Here is a 21,150-nt window from a genome sequence, read left to right on the forward strand (position 1 = left end):
ACAGATGTTGGACTGAGAAAGGAATTTGCAGTCTGGAGTTAAGCTCAATCTTCATTCAGAGAGAGAAGAAAAACTCATGGTCCAACTTCCGCATTCAGACACTAGGGGAGCTCTGATTGGCAGGAGGACCCAGGCTCCTTCCGGTCCTCCAGGTCTCTCCATTGGTTCTTCAAAAGGAGGTCGCTGGCCATTTCAGTGGACAGTGACGAGCATGAGCAGCGTCTTTACTACCGCTGAGAAGCGTGTGCACTAGTCTCTGTAGAGATGCTAATGTTACAGATTTTAAGACCATAAGACGTAGGAGTGGAAGTGAGGCCATTTGGCCCATCGAGTCCACTCCGCCATTTAATCATGGCTGATGGCCATTTCAACTCCACTTACCCGCATTCTCCCCGTAGCCCTTAATTCCTTGTGACATCAAGAATTTATCAATCTCTGCCTTGAAGACATTTAGCGTCCCGGTCTCCACTGCACTCTGTGGCAATGAATTCCACAGGCCCACCATTCTCTGGCTGAAGAAATGTCTCTGCATTTCTGTTCTGAATTTACCCCCTCTAATTCTAAGGCTGTGTCCATGGGTCCTAGTCTCCTCGCCTAACGGAAACAATTTCCTAGCGTCCACCCTTTCCAAGCCATGTATTATCTTGTAAGTTTCTATTAGATCTCCATTCAATCTTCTGAACTCCAATGAATACAATCCCAGGATCCTCAGCCGTTCCTTGTATGTTAGACCTACCATTCCAGGGATCATCCATGTGAATCTCTGCTGGACACGTTCCAGTGCCAATATGTCCTTCCTGAGGTGTGGGGACCAAAACTGGACACAGTACTCCAAATGGGGCCTAACCAGAGCTTTATAAAGTCTCAGTAGCACAACGGTGCTTTTATATTCCAACCCTCTTGAGATGTGACAACATTGCATTCGCTTTCTTAATCACGGACTCAACCTGCATGTTTACCTTTAGAGAATCCTCGACTAGCACTCCCAGATCAATTTGTACTTTGCCTTTACGAATTTTCTCACCATTTAGAAAGCAGTCCATGCTTGTATTCTTTTTTCCGAAGTGCAAAACCTCGCATTTGCTCACATTGAATTCCATTTTATGTGTCCAAAAAGGTTGGAGCTAACTTTTTTCCCTCATGGCTCAACATTTTATTCCTTTTGAATTTTGTCTGGCTGCTCAACTTTGTATATCTTTTCCCCAGGGTTGAGGAAGTCCACAACTCGAGCGCAAAGGTTTAGGTTGAGACAGGCAAGATTTAAAAGGGACTTAAAGGGTAACCTGCAGAGGGTGGTGTACGTATGGACTAAGCTGCCACAGGAAGTGGTAGAAGCTCATTTAATCATAACATTTAAAAGACATCTGGATGGTTATATATATAGGAATGATTGACAGTGATAATAGGCCAAATGGGTCAACAGATAAATTTAAGATGTCTGGTCGGAACGGACTGAAGGGTTTGTTTCTGAACTCGACAATTCTCCGTCTGTGTTTCCTCAAAGTCGGAACCAATTGTACACGACGAGGTATAAACTATTCAACCCTAACAGTCTGTTCTAAACAGTGGCCTAGCTGTACAAACATGTCTGCAGCTTTTTTAAAAAGTCTGAAACCATGTTCAATTTTAACGATGTTTCTGAATATATCATTTTAGCTGTTCTCAGTTTTAAAGATCAGTCATTTCTTGTCCATTCCTGTCACCCAGGCGGAGCCATCACCATTCATTCTCTCTTTCCTGAGAAGGCCTTGATACAACAGTCAAAAGAGGAATGACAAAAGTTTGGTAGGAAAGAAGGGAGAGAGAAAATGCACAGGGGAGCAGAGGGTAGGGAAAGAAAGAAAAAATGGACAGGGGGCCAGAGAGTGTGGGCAAAGAGGAAGACTGGAGAAGGGAGGGGGGGGGGGCAGAGGATTGCAGTGCAGAAAATGAGGGGGAGAGAGAGAGAGAACGGATGGGAAGAAAGAATTTGGCAAGTGCAGAGTGTGAGGAGAGAGAGTACATGGACAGGAGGGGCAGTGGGTTGGGGAATTGACAGCACAAATTCCACCTTCCCTAGGACTGGTATCAGCGTCCCACGAACTGGAACCTACTCCTCCCATAGCAGACTTGAGGCAATCATTTCTCAATATACAAATGGCTAAGGCAGTGAAATCATATCATCCCTACAGGCCATTTGGCCCATCAAATTCACACCAACCTTCCAAACAACATCCTACCACTTACCTACAGCTCCCCATGGTCAACCCAGCCTAACCTGCACATCCCTAGACATTTCAGCACAGCTGATTTACCCTAAACTGCAGATCTTTGGAATGGAGGAGGAAACTGGAACACCCAGAGGTAACCCATGTAGACATAAGGGGGAGAACGTGCCAAAGTCCACACAAGGGTGGAATTGAACCTGGGTCTCTGGCACTTGAGGCAGCAGTATGAACCACCATGCTTTGAGGTTCTGCTTTGATTTTGTAGTTTCTAACTTCTCCTGTGCCCTCAGCAGAGGCTGTCTCCTCCTGACATTGTTGGACCACACCCACTGCAACCTCCCATTCCCAATTCTCCAGCCCTGAGCACATTGATTCCCGAATCCTGGCACCAGACAGACACAGATGCCATCTGACCTCCTGCTACCAACTACCAAGAATAGAGACAACCTCCCCAAATGTTGTTCCTTTTCCTACTACCCAGCCAATTAGCTCCTCCCCTCTGCAGCCCTCTCTCAGATCACCTTTACCTGCCTGACCCACGCTCGCACCCTCCTGACCCTGTCCACTTACCCAATCAGAAGGCTCTATCCAGATAGGAATGACCCCCAATGTGTCTGCAGCTTGGCTTCCGGCTCCATCTCTAAGCAGTAGGACCTCGAGCATGCGTTTGCCCTGGATCACAGCATCCAGAGCCCCCCATGTTCTGCAAATCGAAAGACAATCCCACCATGCCTCTCCAGTGTGTGTTGTGTAACTGCTTCATCATTTCTGGTGGCCATGAAAAGGCTGATAGCCAAGTTCATAACTCATGAGATGGCCTCTACTGGGATGAAGGAGGGAGAGGGAGAGTGGGAAGGAGGGAGGGAGAGGGAGAGGGAGAGTGGGAAGGAGGGAGGGAGAGGGGTAGCGCCAAGAACCATCTGCTGCGGTGGGATTCAAACCCAGCACTCTCCAGAACTGGGTTGATTGTCAAGTCGATAATGGCACTCAGCCATCACTCCTTCAATCCCCCTGCGCTGGCACCTGAACTCACTGGTGTCTCCGCAGGTGGGAGGAGTGTGCGAATCCCAACTCGCACTGAGAGCAGGTCAATGGCTTCTCCCCAGTGTGGGCCTTTGGTGCTTCTGCAAAATAATACATGGGCTGCATAATGGTGGATGGCCTGAAAAATCTGGGATCAGGCGTTCTGAAGAGAAACAGGAAAGAAAAGAGACTGGAAAATAAAAAAAGAGGAACAAAATACAGCAAATATAATTTAGAGACGTGGGATAGAAAAGGAAATTAAAGAGAGACAGAAATAAACTGAGTCCACCTGCCTGCTGTTGGCCCATATCACACAAAAGTTTTCCTATTCATGTAATTTTTGATGTCTTTTAAATGTTGAAACTGGCTGGGCCAGCATTTATCCACCACTTCTTCAGGAAGTTAATTGCATATGCAAATCATCCTCTTAAAAAATGTCCCTCACATCTTTTAAAAATTTCTCCCTTTGAGTTTTAAGAATAAAAACCTAGTCTTGGAAACCCTTGTCCTTGGGAAAAGACAGTATTAACCCGGTCCATACCTCATTATTTTATAGCCTAAGGTTACCTTCCAATCTCCTACACTCCAGTAAAATAAATTCCGGCCTCTCCTGCCTCTGATTACGACTCAAACCCTCCATAACTAGCAATATCCTGGTAAATCTCTTTGGAACCCTCTCCAGCTGAATAATATTCTCTCTATTACATTGGTGGGCAGGACTGGAAACAGACCTCCTGAAGCGGCCTCAATGCCTCATTCAATGTCAACATAACATCTCAACTCCTACACTCGAAGGACTGAGCAATGAAGGCAAGTGTATTAAACGTCTTTTTAACCACCTTGTCTATACATGATGCAAACTTCAAACAATTACGTACCTGAACCCAAAAGGCAGAAGGGTGGGAGTGGAAGAGAAGAAGAAAGCGAGGCAGAGAGTGAGCGAGAAAAGGGGGGAACAGTCAGAAAAACAGAGAGAAGTTAAGGAAAGACATGGGGAGACTGAGGAAGGGATACAATTCCAGTGGGTCCCAGCTTTCTCTAAGGTTTTATACACTCCCTCTCACCCATGAGGGACAGACCCTGCTCCTGGAGTCTGCTTCAGTCTAGATGGTTCAGGGAGGAGGGAGGGTAGTTAATCGATAAAAATGCCATTGAGATTCCAATAGTGCGCACACACACACACACACACACACACACACACACACACAAAAGGGAACTGTTGTTGACAGGACCTGCTTTAAGTACCTTCAGGTCTGTCACTTAAAGACCCCTCTGTACCCAAACCTCAGCTCATCCAGTCAGCTCCTTCCATCCCCATGGATAGAGCATTGCAAGAGGCATCTTTGTGAGAAGAGAGTAGCAGGGAGAAGGTGTGAGAGAAATTGGCAGCTCAATAGTTTAGTCCAAGTTATCTGTCTGTCCCTCTCCTCCCTCCCACACCTCCTCACCTCACACACAGATTCCAGACTCAAAGTCCACACATAGACAAAGCTGCAGTTTCAAAGCAGCAGCAACCCCAACACACACTCATCTAGACAACAGAACACAGGCTTCTGCAACCAATGGACACAAGTTTACTTCACAAGGAAACAGGAGGACTTTCACACAGATGAACACAACACACACGGATGTAGCTCTATGGATATGTTTGTAAAAGTCAGTAATTCTGTCTCTCACTGTGTATTGCACTTCCGTCTCTGTGTTAATGTCTGTTTTTCTGTGTTGGTGTGACCGTCTCTGTAAGGAACGGGACGCAGTTCATCTGGAGGGAAGTTTGAGTGTGTCCGTCTGTGTATGAGACAAACTCTGTCTGCAATGGTACACACTGTCCCAGAAGCATGTGCCTGAAAGTCTCTTTATAGCTGTGAATATGATTTTGTATCTGTGTCAGTGTATTTGTGTGTGCCCAGTTCTCCCTGCAATGGGATCAACTTGAAAAGAATGAAGTAAAACGTGATAAATCAAAGTCAGGGTTTCTCTCTCTCTCTCTGAGAAGTAAAGTAACACAATGCCACCTTCTGCTGGACTAATCTATAATTGTTCTGTCTGATCTTATAACAAGGTCTTCCATGGTACATATGTTACCCAGCATGCCATGCAAATGTGATAGCACCCTATTCTCAATGCAGGAATCCCACGAGCTCGTGCAATGCGCATTGACAGGCATACGTGTTGCATGGCAGCTGGAAGCATGCGCACTGATGGGCCGGAGGCAGGAAGGGAGAATGATGTCAGTTTCCGTCCAACCCTGACAGTAATGGTTCCGAGAAACTTCTTTCACAGGGGGAGAGGGGAAGCATTTCCAGACTTTTCCTCGATAATGTTTGACTGGAGTCGTGTGGTGAGTCTTTCTAACCTCTGCTTCACTCACTTGATAATTTTGGTGGTTTGTAGTTTGCTGTGAATGTTAAGCTGCACTCCTCAATCTTCTGCCTTTATCTTATTCATACATGGGACCTGAACGTCTTTAGCATCTATATTCCACGCTCAATTGTGCCATTCTGAGTTCCAGACTTCAGATTCCTGGGGTTCGATTCTAGAGAGTGGTGCTGGAAAAGCATAGCAGGTCAGGCAGCATGGAAGGCAGGAAAATCGACGTTTCGGGCAAAAGCCTTTCATCAGGAAACCCACCAGCGGGTCCACATTGGGGAGAGGCCATTCACCTGCACTCAGTGCGGGAAGGCCTTTACCCGGTCCTCCACCCTGCTGAGGCACCAGCGCGTCCACACGGGGGTGAGGCCATTCACCTGCACTCAGTGCGGGAAGGCCTTTACCCGGTCCTCCACCCTGCTGAGGCACCAGCGCGTCCACACGGGGGTGAGGCCATTCACCTGCACTCAGTGCAGGAAGGCCTTTACCCGGTCCTTCACCCTGCTGAGGCACCAGCGGGTCCACACCGGGGAGAGGCCCTTCAGCTGCCCCGGGTGCGGGAAGGCCTTCAGCACATCCTCCGCCCTGCTGATCCACCAGCATGTCCACACCGGGGAGAGGCCATTCACCTGCTCTCAGTGCGGGAAGAGCTTCACCTGCTCCTTTACCCTGCGGAGCCACCAGCGCGTCCACACGGCGAAAAGGCCCTTCAGCTGCCCCGAGTGCCGGAAGGCCTTCAGCACTTCCTCCGCCCTGCTGACTCACCGACGGGTCCACACGGGGGAGAGGCCCTTCAGCTGCTCCGAGTGCGGGAAGGCCTTCAGCAGATCCTCCACCCTGCTGAAGCACAAGCGGATCCACACAGGGGAGAGGCCGTTCAGCTGCTCCAAGTGTGGGAAGGCCTTTACCCAGGCCTCCACCCTGCAGACTCACCAGCGGGTCCACACGGGGGAGAGGCCATTCACCTGCTCTCAGTGTGGGAAGGGCTTCAAGTATTCCTCCCACCTGCTGACCCACCGGCGGGTCCACACAGGGGAGAGGCCCTTCAGCTGCCCCAAATGCGGGAAGACCTTCAGCGATTCCTCCACCCTGCTGAGGCACCAGCGGATCCACACTGGGGAGAGACCGTTCACCTGCTCTCAGTGCGGGAAGGCCTTCACCCGCTCCTCCACCCTGCTGACCCACCAGCTGATCCACACCAGGGAGAGGCCCTTCAGCTGCCCCGAATGCGGGAAGGGCTTCATCTGCTCCTCCAACCTGCGGAGCCACCAGCGAGTTCATGTGCCATCGCAGGGGGATTGAAGGAGTGACAGCGAGACCCATTATCGATTGGACTATCAACCCGGTTCCAGGGACTCCCGGGTTTGAATCCCGCCACGACAGATGGCAGAATTGGTATTCGGTCAGAAATGTGGAATTCGGAATCTAACGATGAGACCGCTTCAGGGAGGGGGTGGTGCGGGGGTGAAAGCCCCCATCTGATTCCCTCTCTCCCTTGTTAGGGAAGGGAACCGCCATTGTGGGAAAGGATACACTCAGTCGTTCCAGCTGCATCCTTTACCCGGTCTGGCCTACACGTGACTCCAGACCCACAGCAGTCTGGTTGACTCTACACTGCCCCTTCCTGGTAAAGGAGCGGGGAGAAACTTATTTGGAGACAGGGTATGGGTTGAAATTGCTGAGTGAGGCAATACTTCCTCCGGGTTACAGCTATACCAAGGATCCAAATACAAAGGGACAACTTGGTGCTGGCCAATAGTAAAGACAGTGAGGGGGGGGCACAGGGGAGGTGTGGTGTGTGGACTTTCACCTTGAGCTGTTCAAAAAGCAACTACTTTTTCTCTGCCTTTTTGCTGGGGGGATCTGAAGCTGTAACAAAGTTGGGTTGCAATAAAGGTTACCTGAACTTACCACCGGGCTCAGACTCTCATTGAAAGCTTTGAGCTCCAAGAGGTTTTTGTTTTAAAGCTACTCATTTCTTTCAGCCTCCTGCACTAAGTTTAGAACATAGAAAAATCCAGCGCAGAACAGGCCCTTCGACCCTCGATGTTGCGCCGACCTGTGTACTATTCTCAGCTCATTCCCCGACACTATCCCAAAATCATCCATGCGCTTATCTAAGGATTGTTTAAATCTCCCTAATGTGGCTGAGTTGACTACCTTAGCAGGTAGGGCATTTCACGCCCTTACCACTCTCCGTGTAAAGACCTTGCCTCTGACATCTGTCTTGAAGCTATCACTCCTCAATTTGTAGTTATGCCCTCTCGTACAAGCTAATGTCATCATCCTAGGAAAACATCTTTCTCGGTCTAAACTTTCTCATCCTCTGATCATCTTTTATGTCCCTATCAAATCCCCACTGAGCCGCCGCCTTTCCAATGAGAAAAGACCCAAGTCTCTCAGCCTTTCCTCATAAGACCTTCCCTCCAGGCCAGGCAACATTGGGTAAATCTCCTCTGCACCTTTTCCAATGCTTCCACATCCTTTCTATGATGGGGTGACCAGAACTGGACACAATATTCCAAGTATGGCTGAACCAGTGTTTTGTATAGTTGCAGCATGATATTGCGGTTCTGGAACTCAATCCCTCTACCAATGAAACCTAACACACTGTGTGCCTTCTTAACAGCACTATCCACCTGGGTTGCAACTTTCATGGATTTATGCACATGGACTCCAAGATCCCTCCGCACATTCACACGACCAAGAATCTTTCCATTGACCAACTATCCTGTTATTCTTCCTCACATTTAGCTGCATTGAACTCCATTTGCCACCTCTCAGCCCAATTCTGCAGTTTATCCAAATTCCCTGCAATCTGTAACATTCTTCCAAACTGTCCAGTTCTCCACCGACTTTAGTGTCGTCTGCAAATTTACTAATCCATCCACCTGTGCCTTCATCTAAGTCAGTTATAAAAATGACAAACAGCAGTGGTCCCAAAACATCCTTGTGGAACACCACTAGTAACTGGACTCCAGACTGAATATTTTCCATCAACCACCACTCGCTGCCTCCTTCCAGTTTCTCATCCAAACTGCTAAACCACCCTCAATTCCATGCCTCTGCATTTTCTCCATCAGCCTACCATGTGGAAACTTATCAAAGGCTTTACTGAAGTCCAAGTATACCACGTCAACTGCTCTACCCTCATCTGCATGCTTGGTCACCTTCTCAAAAAACTCAATGAGGTTCGTGAGAAACGATCTGCCCTCGACGAAACCATGTTGACTGTCTGAAATTAAATTGTTGCTTACTAGATGATTATAAATTTTATCTCTTATGATCCTTTCCAAAATCTTTCGTACAATAGAAGGAAGGATCACTGATCTATAATTACCTGGGTCATCTCTGCTGCCCTTCTTGAACAAGGGCACATTTGCAATCCTCCAGTCCTCAGGTAGTAAACCCGTAGACAATGATGACTCAAATATCAAAGCCAAAGGCTCTGCTATCTTCTCCCTAGCTTCCCAGAGAATCCTCAGATAAATCCCATCCAGCCCAAGGGACTTTTCTACTTTCACTCCTTCTTGAATTGATAACACCTGTGTGCAACTAACCTCGATCCTTTCGAGGAGAAAGTGAGAACTGCAGATGCTGGAGATCAGAGCTGAAAATTGTTGCTGGAAAAGCACAGCAGGTCAGGCAGCATCCAAAGAGCAGGAGAATCGACATTTTGGGTATAAGCCTTTCTTCAGGAATGAGGAAAGTGTGTCAAGAAGGCTAAGATAAAAGGTGGGGAGGGGCGTTGGAGATGCGATTGGTGGAAGGTGGTCAAGGTGAGGGTGGTAGGCAGGAGTGGGGTGGGGGCGGAGATGTCAGGAAGAAGATTGCAGGTTAGGAAGGCGGTGCTGAGTTCGAGGGATATGACTGAGACAAGGTGGGGGGAGGGGAAAGGAAATGAGGAAACTGGAGAAATCTGAGTTCATCCCTTGTGGTTGGAGGGTTCCTAGGCGGAAGATGAAGCGCTCTTCCTCCAAACATCGTGTTGCTATGGTCTGGCGATGGAGGAGTCCAAGGACCTGCATGTCCTTGGTGGAGTGGGAGGGGGAGTTGAAGTATTGAGCCACGGGGTGGTTGGGTTGGTTGGTCCGGGTGTCCCAGAGGTGTTCTCTGAAACGTTCCGCAAGTAGGCGGCCTGTCTCCCCAATATAGAGGAGGCCACATCGGGTGCAGCGGATGCAATAAATGATGTGTGTGGAGGTGCAGGTGAATTTGTGGCGGATATGGAAGGATCCCTTGGGGCCTTGGAGGGAAGTAAGGGGGGTGTGTGGGCGCAAGTTTTGCATTTCTTGCGGTTGCAGGGGAAGGTGCCGGGAGTGGAGGTTGGGTTGGTGGGGGGTGTGGACGTGACGAGCGAGTCATGGAGGGAGTGGTCTTTTCGGAACACTGATAGGGGAGGGAAATATATCCCTGGTGGTGGGGTCCGTTTGGAGGTGGCGGAAATGACGGCGGATGATATGCTGTATATGGAGGTTGGTGGGGTGGTAGGTGAGAACCAGTGGGGTTCTGTCCTGGTGGCGGTTGGAGAGGCAGGGCTCAAGGGTGGAGGAGATGCGATGGAGGGCATCGTCGATCACGTCTGAGGGAAAATTGCGGTCTTTGAAGGAGGCCATCTGGGTTGTACAGTATTGGAACTGGTCCTCCTGGGAGCAGATGCGGCGGAGACGAAGGAATTGGGAACATGGGTTGGCGTTTTTACAGGGGGCAGGGTGGGAGGAGGTGTAGTCTAGGTAGCTGTGGGAGTCAGTTGGTTTATAGTAAATGTCCGTGTTGATTCGGTCGTCCGAGATAGAAATGGAAAGGTCTAGGAAGGGAAGGGAGGAGTCTGAGACGGTCCAGTTGAATTTGAGGTCAGGGTGGAAGGTGTTGGTAAAGTGGATGAACTGTTCAACCTCCTCGTGCAAGCACGAAGCCGCGCCGATACAGTCATCGATGTAGCAGAGGAAAAGGTGGGGGTGGTGCCAGTGTAGTTGTGGAAGATGGACTGTTCCACATATCCTACGAAGAGGCGGGCATAGCTGGGGCCCATGCGGTTACCCATGGCTACTCCTTTGGTTTGGAGGAGTGGGAGGATTGGAAAGAGAAGTTGTTCAGGGTGAGGACCAGTTCAGTCAGTCGAAGGAGGGTGTCAGTGGAAGGGTACTGGTTGGTATGGCGGGAAAGCAAGAAGCGGAGGGCTTTGAGTCCTTTGTGATGGGGGATGGAGGTCCATAGTGAAGATAAGGCGTTGGGGACCGGGGAAGTGAAAATCATGGAGGAGATGGAGGGCGTGGGTGGTGTCCCGAATGTATGTGGGGAGTTTTTGGACTAAGGGAGACAGGACCGTGTCGAGGTATGGAGAGATGAGTTCGGTGGGACAGGAGCAGGTTGAGACAATGGGTCGGCCGAGGCAGTCAGGTTTGTAGATTTTTGGCAGGAGGTAGAAATGGGAGGTGCGGGATTGTGGGACTGAGGTTGGAAGTGGTGGATAGGAGATCCCCTGAGGTGATGAGGTTATGCATGGTCTGGGAGATGATGGTTTAGTGGTGGGAGGTGAGGTCATGTTCAAGGGGGCAGTAGGAGGAGGTGTCCGCGAGCTGGCGTTTAGCCACAGCAGTGTAAAGGTCAGTGCGCCAAACTACTTACCGCGCCTCCCTTGTCTGCCAGTTTGATGGTGAGGTTGGGATTGGAGTGGAGGGCTGCACATTCCGAGGGTGAGAGGTTGGAGGGGTGGAGAGGTTGAGGCGGTTAATGTCGCGGCGGCAGTTGGCTATGAAGTGATCGAGGGCGGGTAAGAGGCCAGCACGGCGCGTCCAGGTGGATGGGCTGTGTTGGAGGCGGGAGAAGGGGTGGTCAGAGGATGGGCGAGAATCTTGGTTGAAGAAGTAGGCACGGAGGCGAAGGTGGCGGAAGAATTGTTCGATGTCTCGCCGCATGTTGAACTCGTTAATCCGAGAGCGTAGGGGAATGAAGGAGAGGCTTCTGCTGAGGACTGATCTTTCATCCTCAGAGATAGGGAGGTCTGGAGGGATGGTGAAAACATGGCAGGGCTGGGAGCTAGGACCTGCTGTGGGGCTGGAGCTGGGAGTGGGAGTGGGGGTGGGGGTGGAGTTAGGCGTGGTAACAGAAATCGGCGTGGGGGCGTTGTTGGGCGTGGTGACAGAGATCGGTGTGGAGGCAGGGTTGGGCGTGGTGACGGCGATCGGCGTGGGGGCGGGGTTGGGTGCGGTGATGGAGATCGGTGTGGGGGCGGAGACACATGCGGCGTTGTGGTCGTGCGGGTTAGTGATGTCACTGGGGGCAGATGTGGCTGCGGCGATGGCAACCCAAGGGGCCAAAGTTGCTGTGGCGACGAAAGAAATCGTGTTATTCCCGATAGCCGCGGAGGTCGCAAACTGGCCATAAACAGGTCCAGGCGGCGGGCCGTGGAGGGGGTCGTTAGGGCCGACTACCTACCCCTCTTTCGCGGTTACGTTAGAGCCCGGGTGTCCTTGGAGAAGGAGCACGCGGTGTCCACCAACACCCTGGAGTTGTTCAGGGGGAGGTGGGCGCCGCAGAGAGTGGAGTGCATCATTTCCCCTCCAACTCTATTTTGATTTAGTCCCTGCCCTCCCCTTCACTGATTGATCACACAGCATTGCCCTTTGATGTGAAGGGCACTGCCTGTCACTGGCCACCCGGGTGTTTCCTTTCTTCCTGGTGGTGGAAATTGAATAAAGATTCCTGCACTTTGTTTCTCTCACTGTGTCTCACACCTGCACACACACAACATGGTGCTGGGGAAAAAAATAATCACGACCGCAGTGAGGCGGTAGTGTGGGGGTTAATATATAAAAAAAGGAATAAAATAAACAGGAGATTTACGTTAGAGCCCGGGTGTCCTTGGAGAAGGAGCAAAATAAATACAATGTGACTATGACAGGACAGGCCCCACATTCCTTCCCCTCCGTCCCCCCCCCACAACCTGCCTCACCTTTCACCTCCCGGGCCCAGTACCTTCCAGGTGGCCCCATAGTTGACACAGGGGCCGCCCCACGACCAGTAGAACTCCACCACCCAGGCGGCCGACCAGTTCCCAAGCAGGCCCTTAACCCCATCCGCCTCCAGAATGGTCACCGGCTCCTGCCTGCTGTACAGCCGGCCGGTGTGGCCGTGACACAGCAGCTGCACCAGGAAGGCGGCGGTGACCAGTGACGGGGGTCTGCCCCGGGCCGCACGGCGCCATTTTCCTAACGGCCGCCGCTTCCCCGCTCGAGCGACTTCTCCTCCCAACCGCCTTCACCCCCGCGTGACGTCTGCACGGGGGGATGGGCGGGGCCGGGGGAGCCTCACCGTCACCAAGCAACAGCCACCTCGCGCTACAACTGCTCATTCACAAAAACAAACTCTCCTGTCTCGCTCTGCAGCTGCAGGGGGGACACTGCCACGTTTCGAGGAGCCCTGTCTACATTGGGAAAGCTCACGGCTCCATTTAAACAGATATTCCGACATCTAACGGAACGGCCTCGTATCTAAAGGGGGCAATCTGCATTTTAAAGGGACATGGACATTTTAACGGGTATTTCCGCAAATACAGAGATGTAAATGGACGAGATTACATTTCAAAGGGATGTGGCACATTCAAAGGGATATCTTAATATGTAAGCTAATGCAGTTATATCTAAATGAATCTACATTTCGAAGAGACGTTTCCCTGTTTATAAGTAGAGACAATAGGTGTGAATTCTGTCTGTGTCACAATGTTGAGTCAAACTGACATTTTTCTCAGAAAAGCTCTGCACTTAAATTACATTCTAGAGAAGGTAATTTATAGATTAAGGTGGAGAGGTTAGGGAGAATTTGCCGTGCTAAGTTATCCATAGTGACCAGGAATGTACAGGTTAGGGTGGATTGGCCATGGGAAATACAGAGGGAGGGGTTGGGTATGGGATACTGTTCAGAGGGCCAGAGTGAAATAGATGGGCTGAATGGCCTGCTTCCACATTGTCGGAATTTGAGACCCTCCCCACAAAGAGGCATTTTATCTGCATCTATCCTGTCAAGCCCCTTTCAGTATTCTACTGGTTTCAATAGAGGTATACAGCACTTCGGTCCAATTCGTTTATGCCCACCAGGATTCCAAACTAAACCAGTCCCACTTGCTGCATTTGGCCCATTTCCCTCTAAACCTTTCTGTTCATCTACCCATCCAAATGCTGTATCACTGTTGTCACTGTACCTGCAACTACCACATCCTCAGCAAGTTCATTCCACATGCAAATCACCCTCTTTCAAAATGTTGCCCCTCCGCTTCCTTTTAAATCTCTCTCCTCACATTTTTAAAAAATGACCCCCGAGTTTTGAGCTCCCCGCCGCGAAGCAAGAGCCATTTTCTATTCATCTTACCTCCATTCATGATTTTATCAATCTCAATGAGGTCACCCCCCAACCTCCTGTGCTCCAGTGAATAAAGTCCCAGCCTCTCCTTATAACTCAAACTCTCCAGTCCTTACAACATCCTGGTAAATCTTTATTAAACCCTCTCTAACAGTATTCTTCCTATTACAGGGCCACCAGAACTGTACTCAGTACTCTGAAAGTGGCCTCACCAACATCCTGTACAACTTCAACATGATGTCCCAACCCCTCTCCTCAGTGGTGTGAACAATGAAGGCAATGTTGCGAGATGCCGTCTGAAAACCATCCTGTCTAGCAGTGATGAGAAAGTGAGGTCTGCAGATGCTGGAGATCAGAGCTGAAAATATACTGCTGGAAAAGCGCAGCAGATCAGGCAGCATCCAAGGAACAGGAGATTCAACGTTTCGGGCATAAGCCCTTCTTCTTCGCTTGTCTAGCAGTGATGCAACTTCCAAAGAACTATGTACCTGAAACTCCCCCCTCCCCCCCCCACCCCGAACCATGTCTGTGTGTTCTACAACATGACTCATGGCCCAACCATTATCTGTACAACCCCTTGCCTTTATTAAGCGTCTCTCTCACACACATACTCTATCTCAGACAGACTGACACACACCCCTCAACACTTTCTCACACTCGCAGCCTCATACTCCATCACACTCTCACTTTCCCAAGCATGCACACAGACACTTCTGCGCATTCTCACACACAAACTCACTTTCTCATGCACACACACGCACACACGCACACACACACACACTACTCTTTGGGGTGAAATTGTATTGGCAGTATTATATTTGCAGATCCTTTCAATTTTGTTCAAAAAGCACACAATCTGCAGGCAGTCAATGCATGTAATATTCTACAAATTCCGACTTTGGAAACAGAACCGGTCTGATTTAAGATTGGAATACTGACAGACTCAAATCTCACACCTTTAATGCATTGTCTGAGCGGAGATGTCTTTTTTTATAAAACCTTATGTCATCTCAAGAACACTGTTACATATTAATGAACCAAAGCCCACACCCATTCTAAGAGATGAAAACTATCTTAGTTTGTTCAATATATTCTATCAGTTGCATGACACTGATGTTTTGACATAAGTTCTGTGTCTTATGATGCTGTTCCATGAGGCTTATGTATTGATGAAACAAGATGGTACAGATGAGGCGATGGAGAATTACAGATCAGCTAGGAAGGATTTAAAGAGAGAGTTAAGAAGAGCAAAGAGAGGATGTGCAGGTTAAGTGTATTTGTCAGGGTAATGTAGAGCGGTAGTGAAATGGGTATGGGTGGGTTCCCCTTCAGAGGGTCGGTGTGGACTCGTTGGGCCGAGTGGCCTGCTCTCACACTGTGGGGAATCTCTGAAGCGAATGAATAGGAGCAAATGCTGCAGGACAGCGCAGGCGCAGTGCGTTCGCCCGGCTTGGCCACGCCCACCCACTCATTCCGTGACGTCACAACGCGGAAGTGACAATGAATGAAAATCCCTCCGTCTGGGCAAATCCTGAGGCGGGAAAATCTGTTCACTTGTTGCAACGGGAGTGAATCCAGGGAGGGAGCAGATCCTGTCAACTCAGGTATGGGACTTAATTACCAGTTGAGGAGGACAGAGATTGGGAGGAGTAGATATCTTTTCTGTTTTCCTTTTCACAATGCACCCGATTTCCACAAGTAAATGCAACAGCACATGCAGCTTCAAGCCGGCTGTGCATCCCAATCGTCTGAGTACAGGATTTGGGAGAGTACGTTGTAGCTGTCCAGGACATTGGTTAGGCCACATTTGGAATATTGTGTGCAGTACTGGTCTCTCTGCTGTAGGAAGGATGTCATGGATGTTGTGAAACTTGAAAGGGTTCAGAAAAGATTGGCAAGGATGTTGTCAGGGTTTGAGCTGATCAGGATGGGGCTGTTTTCCCTTGAGTACCAGAGGCTGAGGGGTAACCCTACAGATTTCTATAAAATCATGAGTGGCATGGATTGGATAAATAGACAAGGCATTTCCCTGGAATGGGGGAGTCCAGAAGTAGAGGGTAATAGGTTTAAGGTTGGGGGGGAGATTTGAAAGGGCCCTTATATTCAGAGGGTGGTGTTATGTAAAGAATGAGCTGCCAGAGGAAGTGGTGGAGGCTGGTACAATTACAGCATTTAAAAGGCATCTCGCTGGGTATATGAATAGAAAGGGTTTAGAGGGAGATGGGCCATGTGCTGTCAAATGGAACTAGATTGATTCCGGATATCTGATCGGCATGGATGAGTTGGACCGAAGGGACGATTTCTGTGTTGTACATCTGGTAGACAACGGTCCTCAAAATTCTGTTCCCATTAGGCTCTCCCTTAGCTCTATTGCATATGATAGCCGACCCAATTTAGTCCCAGATGCCAGCACCCGGCCCATATAGGGGCCAAGTGATGGCAAACGTGACTAGATTAATTTGGGATATCTGGTCAACTCGGACAGATTGAGTTAAAGGGTCTGGTTCTGTGCTGTGTGACTCTAATTGTCTTCAGTGAAAGCAGAAGTGTGGTTGTGAAGGCTGGACTTTCAGAGCATGTTTTGCCCTGACTGGAAGCAGCTGGAAAACGCAGCAGGTCAGGCAGCATCTAAGGAGCAGGAGAATCGACGGTTCAGGCGTGAGCCCTGAAGTCCTCACTTTCTCCTGACTGGGAAGCAGAAGGGTTTGACTGAAGTGTATCGGTGTTAATGCCTTGATGTCTCATTTTGTACCGTGGGCGGCACGGTGGCACAGTGGTTAGCACTGCTGCCTCATAGTTCAATTCCCGCCTCAGGCGACTGACTGTGTGGAGTTTGCACATTCTCCCCGTGTCTGCGTGGGTTTCCTCCGGGTGCTCCGGTTTCCTCCCACAGTCCAAAGATGTGCGGGTCAGGTGAATTGGCCATGCTAAATTGCCCGTGGTGTTAGGTAAGGGGTAAATGTAGGGGTATGGGTGGGTTGCACTTCGGCGGGCCGGTGTGGACTTGTTGGGCCGAAGGGCCTGTTTCCACACTGTAAGTAATCTAATCTAATCTAATCTTCCTGGGGTCGTTAACCATTTTGTGTCTGGTCCTTCCTCAAGAAGGTGCGTGGCAGGTTCACCCTGAATTGACACTTTTTTTTGCTTCCCAAAATCAGACCTGCTCACTCTCAGCAGGATCCCAGTGTTGTGAAAGATATTAACTTTCAGGTGGAGTTATCCAAAATTCAGAGAGATGTCAGTCTTGATGCTTTTGCTTTTTCTGTCCCTATAAGATCCTGAATCAGCACCTTCAGGGGAATTAGTTAGAGCGGAGTGAGAACAGAGGGGAAGGGAGAGTGGGATGGTGCTTTCAATTTTGTGGAACAGCAAAAGAATATTCTGCAGAAAGTAGAATTTCTACTTGTTCTGAATTTCTACCCTGCACTGATAGTGATGACTTTTGTAATCTCTTTTTGCAGAGTATTTGAAAATCTGATGACTGAAGTTTCAAAATCAACAGTTGAAGGGCTTATGTCCGAAACATTGACTCTCCTGCTCCTCGGATGCTGCCTGACCTGCTGTTTTTCCAGCGCCACAATTTTTGACTGACTCTCCAGCCTCTGCAGTCCTCACTTTAATGTCAATGTCTGACAGTCGCTCAATCCATCGGGACCACAACAAGTTTTGACTGTGATTTCTGTGAGAGGGATCAATGCTGTTTGGTTCCTGTTTGAGGACATTTTCAGCATCAGGTGGGATTGGACGAGAGACCCCACTGTTGCAGTGCAATGTGTGTGGAGCCTGAAACAGTTATACGGCCTGGGAAGGGGATTTCACGGCAGGGAGGGGCTCTACACATGTTTGTGTGCAGCTGAAGCTGTGGCCATGGAGAAATCTGAGGAATCCTGCCCTGTGGAGAAACCGTGGAAGTGTGGCGACTGTGGGAAAGGCTTCTGTGTCCCGTCTGCCCTGGAGACTCATCGATGCAGTCACACCGGGGAGAGGCCATTCCCCTGCCCAGAGTGCAGGAAGGCCTTCAGACATTCCTCCCACCTGCTGGCCCACCAGTGGGGCCACACGGGGGAAAAACCCATCAGCTGCCCCGAGAGCGGGAAGGCCTTCACATTTTTCTCTGCCCTGTTGGCCCAACGGCGGATCCACACAGGAGAGAGGCCGTTCAGCTGCCCTGAGTGTGGGAAGGCCTTCAGGTATTCCACCACCCTGCGGACCCACTGGCGTTTCCACGCAGGGGGAAAGGCCGTTCAGCTGCTCCGAGTGCGGGAAGGCTTTTACCAACACCTCCACCCTGCTGAGGCACCAGTGGATCCACACTGGGGAAAGGCCCTTCAGCTGCCCTGAGTGTGGGAAGGCCTTTACCCACGTCTCTGCCCTGATGAGGCACCACTGGATCCACACGGGGGAGAGGCCCTTTACCTGCTCTCAGTGAGGGAAGGCCTTCAGCAGTTCCTCCAACCTGCTGATCCACCAGCGTGTCCACACGTGGGAGAGACCGTACATCTGCCCTCAGTGCGGAAGGCCTTCACCTGCTCCTCCAACCTGCGGAGCCACCAGCGGATCCACACCGGGGAGAGGCCCTTCTGCTGCTCCGAATGCGGGAAGGGCTTCACCCGCTCCTCCAACCTGCAGAGCCACCAGCGAGTTCATGTGCCATCGCAGGGGGATTGAAGGAGCGACGGCTGAGTCTCATTATCGACAGGCGAGGTGTGGTTTCTGCACTTTCACCCTGAGCTGTTCAAAAAGCAACTACTTTTTCTCTGCCTTTTTGAAGCTGTAACAAAGTTGGGTTGCAATAAAGGTTACCTGAACTTACCACCGGGCTCAGACTCACATTGAAAGCTTTGATCTCCAAGAGGTTTTTGTTTTAAAGTTGCTCATTTCTTTCAGCCTCCTGCACTAAGTTTAGAACATAGAACAATCCAGCGCAGAACAGGCCCTTCGGCCCTCGATGTTGCGCCGACCTGTGAATTATTCTCAGCTCGTCCCCCTACACTATCCCAAAATCAACCATGCGCTTATCTAAGGATTGTTTAAATTTCCCGAATGTGGCTGAGTTGACTACCTTAGCAGGTAGGGCATTCCACTCCCTTACCACTCTCTGTGTAATGAACTTGCCTCTGACATCTATCTTAAAGCTATCACCCCTCAATTTGTACTTATGCTCTCTCGTACGAGCTAACATCATCATCCTAGGAAAAAGTCCTTCTGTCTACCCTATCTAATCCTCTGATCATCTGGTATGTCTCTATCAAATCCCCCCCTAGCTTTCTTCTTTCCGATGAGAACAGACCCAAGTCTCTCAGCCTTTCCTCATAAGACCCTCCCTCCAGACCAGGCAACAAACTGATAAATCTCCTCTGCTCCTTTTTCAATGTTTTCCACAACCTTCCTAAAATAGGGGGACCAGAACTATACACAATATTCCAAGTGTGGCTGCACCAGCGTTTTGTATAGTTGCAGCATGATATTGCAGTTCCGGAACTCAATCCCTTTACGAATGAAACACTGTATGCCTTCTTAACAGCACTATCCACCTGGGTGGCAACTTTCAGGGATCTATGCACGTGGACTCCAAGATCACTGCTTTCCCGTTATTCTTCCCAAAGTGAATTTCACCTCACATATCTGCATTGAACTCCAGGCGACTGACTGTGTGGAGTTTGCACGTTCTCCCCGTGTCTGCGTGGGTTTCCTCCGGGTGCTCCGGTTTCCTCCCACAGTCACAAAGATGTGCGGGTCAGGTGAATTGGCCTTGCTAAATTGCCTGTAGTGTTAGGTAAGGGGTAAATGTAGGGGTATGGGTGGGTTGCGCTTCGGCGGGTCGGTGTGAACTTGTTGGGCCGAAGGGCCTGTTTCCACACTGTAGGTAATCTAATCTAATCCATTTGCCACCTCTCAGCCCAATTCTGCAGTTTATCCAATTCCCCCTGCAACCTGTAACATTCTTCCAAACTGTCCACTACTCCACCGACTTTAGTGTCGTCTGCAAATTTACTAATCCATCCACCTATGCCTGTGTCTAAGCCATTTATAAAAATGACAAACCGCAGTAGTCCCAAAACAGATCCTTGTGGCACACCACTAGTAACCGGACTCCAGGCTGAATATTTTCCATAAACCACCACTCGCTGCCTTCTTTCAGAAAGCCAGTTTATAATACAAAATGCTAAATCACCCTCAATCCCATGCCTCTGCATTTTCTCCAACAGCCTGCCATGTGGAACCTTATCAAAGGCTTTACTGAGGTCCATGTACCATGTCAACTGCTCTACACTCATCTACATGCTTGGTCACCTTCTCAAAAAACTGAGGGGTTTGTGAGACATGACCTGCCCTTGATGAAACCATGTTGACTGTCTGAAATCAAATTGTTGCTTGCTAGATGATTATAAATCCTATCTCTAATATTCCTTTCCAAAAGCTTCCCGACAACAGACGTAAGGCTCACTGGTCTATAGTTACCTGGGTCATCTCTGCTGCCCTTGGTACTAAACCCGTAGACAATGACAACTCAAATATCAAAGACAAAGGTTCTGTTATATCCTCCCTAGCATCCCAGAGAATCCTCGGATAAAACCCATCCGGCCCAGGGCACTTGTCTACTTTCACTTCTTCTAGAATTGATAATACCTGTGTGTAACTAACCTCGATCCTTTTGAGTCTAATATCTCGTACCTCATTCATCTCCTCTACAATATTCTCCTTTTCCTGAGTGAAGACCGATGAGACATATTAACACCTCTCCAATCTCCACAGGGCCCAGACTCAACTTCCCACTTCTGTCTTTGATTGGCCCTATTCCTACCCTAAACATCGTTTTATTCCTCACATACCTAAAGAAAGCTTTAGGGTTCACCTTTATTTCATGTGTTAAAGACTGCTCATGTCCTCTCTTTGCTCTTAACTCTTTCTTTAAATCCTTCCTCGGTGATCTCGAACTCTCCATTGCCTCATCTGAACCATCTTGCTTCATCAACACATAAGCCTCCTTCTTCTTTGTAACAAGAGATGCAATTTCTGTTGTAAACCACGGTTCCCTTACCTTATCACTTCCTCCCTGCCTGACAGGGACACACCTATCAAGGACACACAATATCTGTTTCTTAAACCAGCTCCACATTTCAATTATCCCCATTCCCTGCATTGTGCTACCCGATTCTATGCATCCTAAGTCTTGCCTAATTGCAATATA

General features: G+C 49.5%; 2 protein-coding genes across 3 annotated transcripts in view; both read left to right on the forward strand.

Annotated features, from left to right (window-relative positions):
- The window catches only part of LOC132807104 (zinc finger protein 850-like), a 45,329-nt gene extending 38,008 nt beyond the window's left edge, over window positions 1-7,321 (forward strand). The window contains exon 3 of the mRNA XM_060821404.1: window positions 5,942-7,321. Coding sequence (XP_060677387.1) covers window positions 5,942-6,902 — 961 coding nt within the window. The 3' untranslated portion in view covers window positions 6,903-7,321. The remainder of the gene's footprint in view (window positions 1-5,941) is intronic.
- On the forward strand, window positions 5,484-18,770 carry LOC132807106 (gastrula zinc finger protein XlCGF9.1-like). 2 transcript variants are annotated; one of them, XM_060821406.1, is made up of 2 exons: window positions 5,484-5,571; window positions 17,420-18,770. In XM_060821406.1, the coding sequence occupies exon 2, from the start codon at window positions 17,826-17,828 to the stop codon at window positions 18,297-18,299; it is 474 nt and encodes a 157-aa protein (XP_060677389.1). In that variant the 5' UTR covers window positions 5,484-5,571; window positions 17,420-17,825; the 3' UTR covers window positions 18,300-18,770. The 2 variants fall into 2 exon arrangements, with proteins under 2 accessions (XP_060677389.1, XP_060677388.1); XM_060821405.1 differs by lacking the exon at window positions 5,484-5,571 and adding an exon at window positions 15,467-15,562.
- Window positions 18,771-21,150: the final 2,380 nt, after the last annotated feature.

Source organism: Hemiscyllium ocellatum (assembly GCF_020745735.1).
Source record: "Hemiscyllium ocellatum isolate sHemOce1 chromosome 27 unlocalized genomic scaffold, sHemOce1.pat.X.cur. SUPER_27_unloc_1, whole genome shotgun sequence".
NCBI lineage: Eukaryota > Metazoa > Chordata > Chondrichthyes > Orectolobiformes > Hemiscylliidae > Hemiscyllium > Hemiscyllium ocellatum.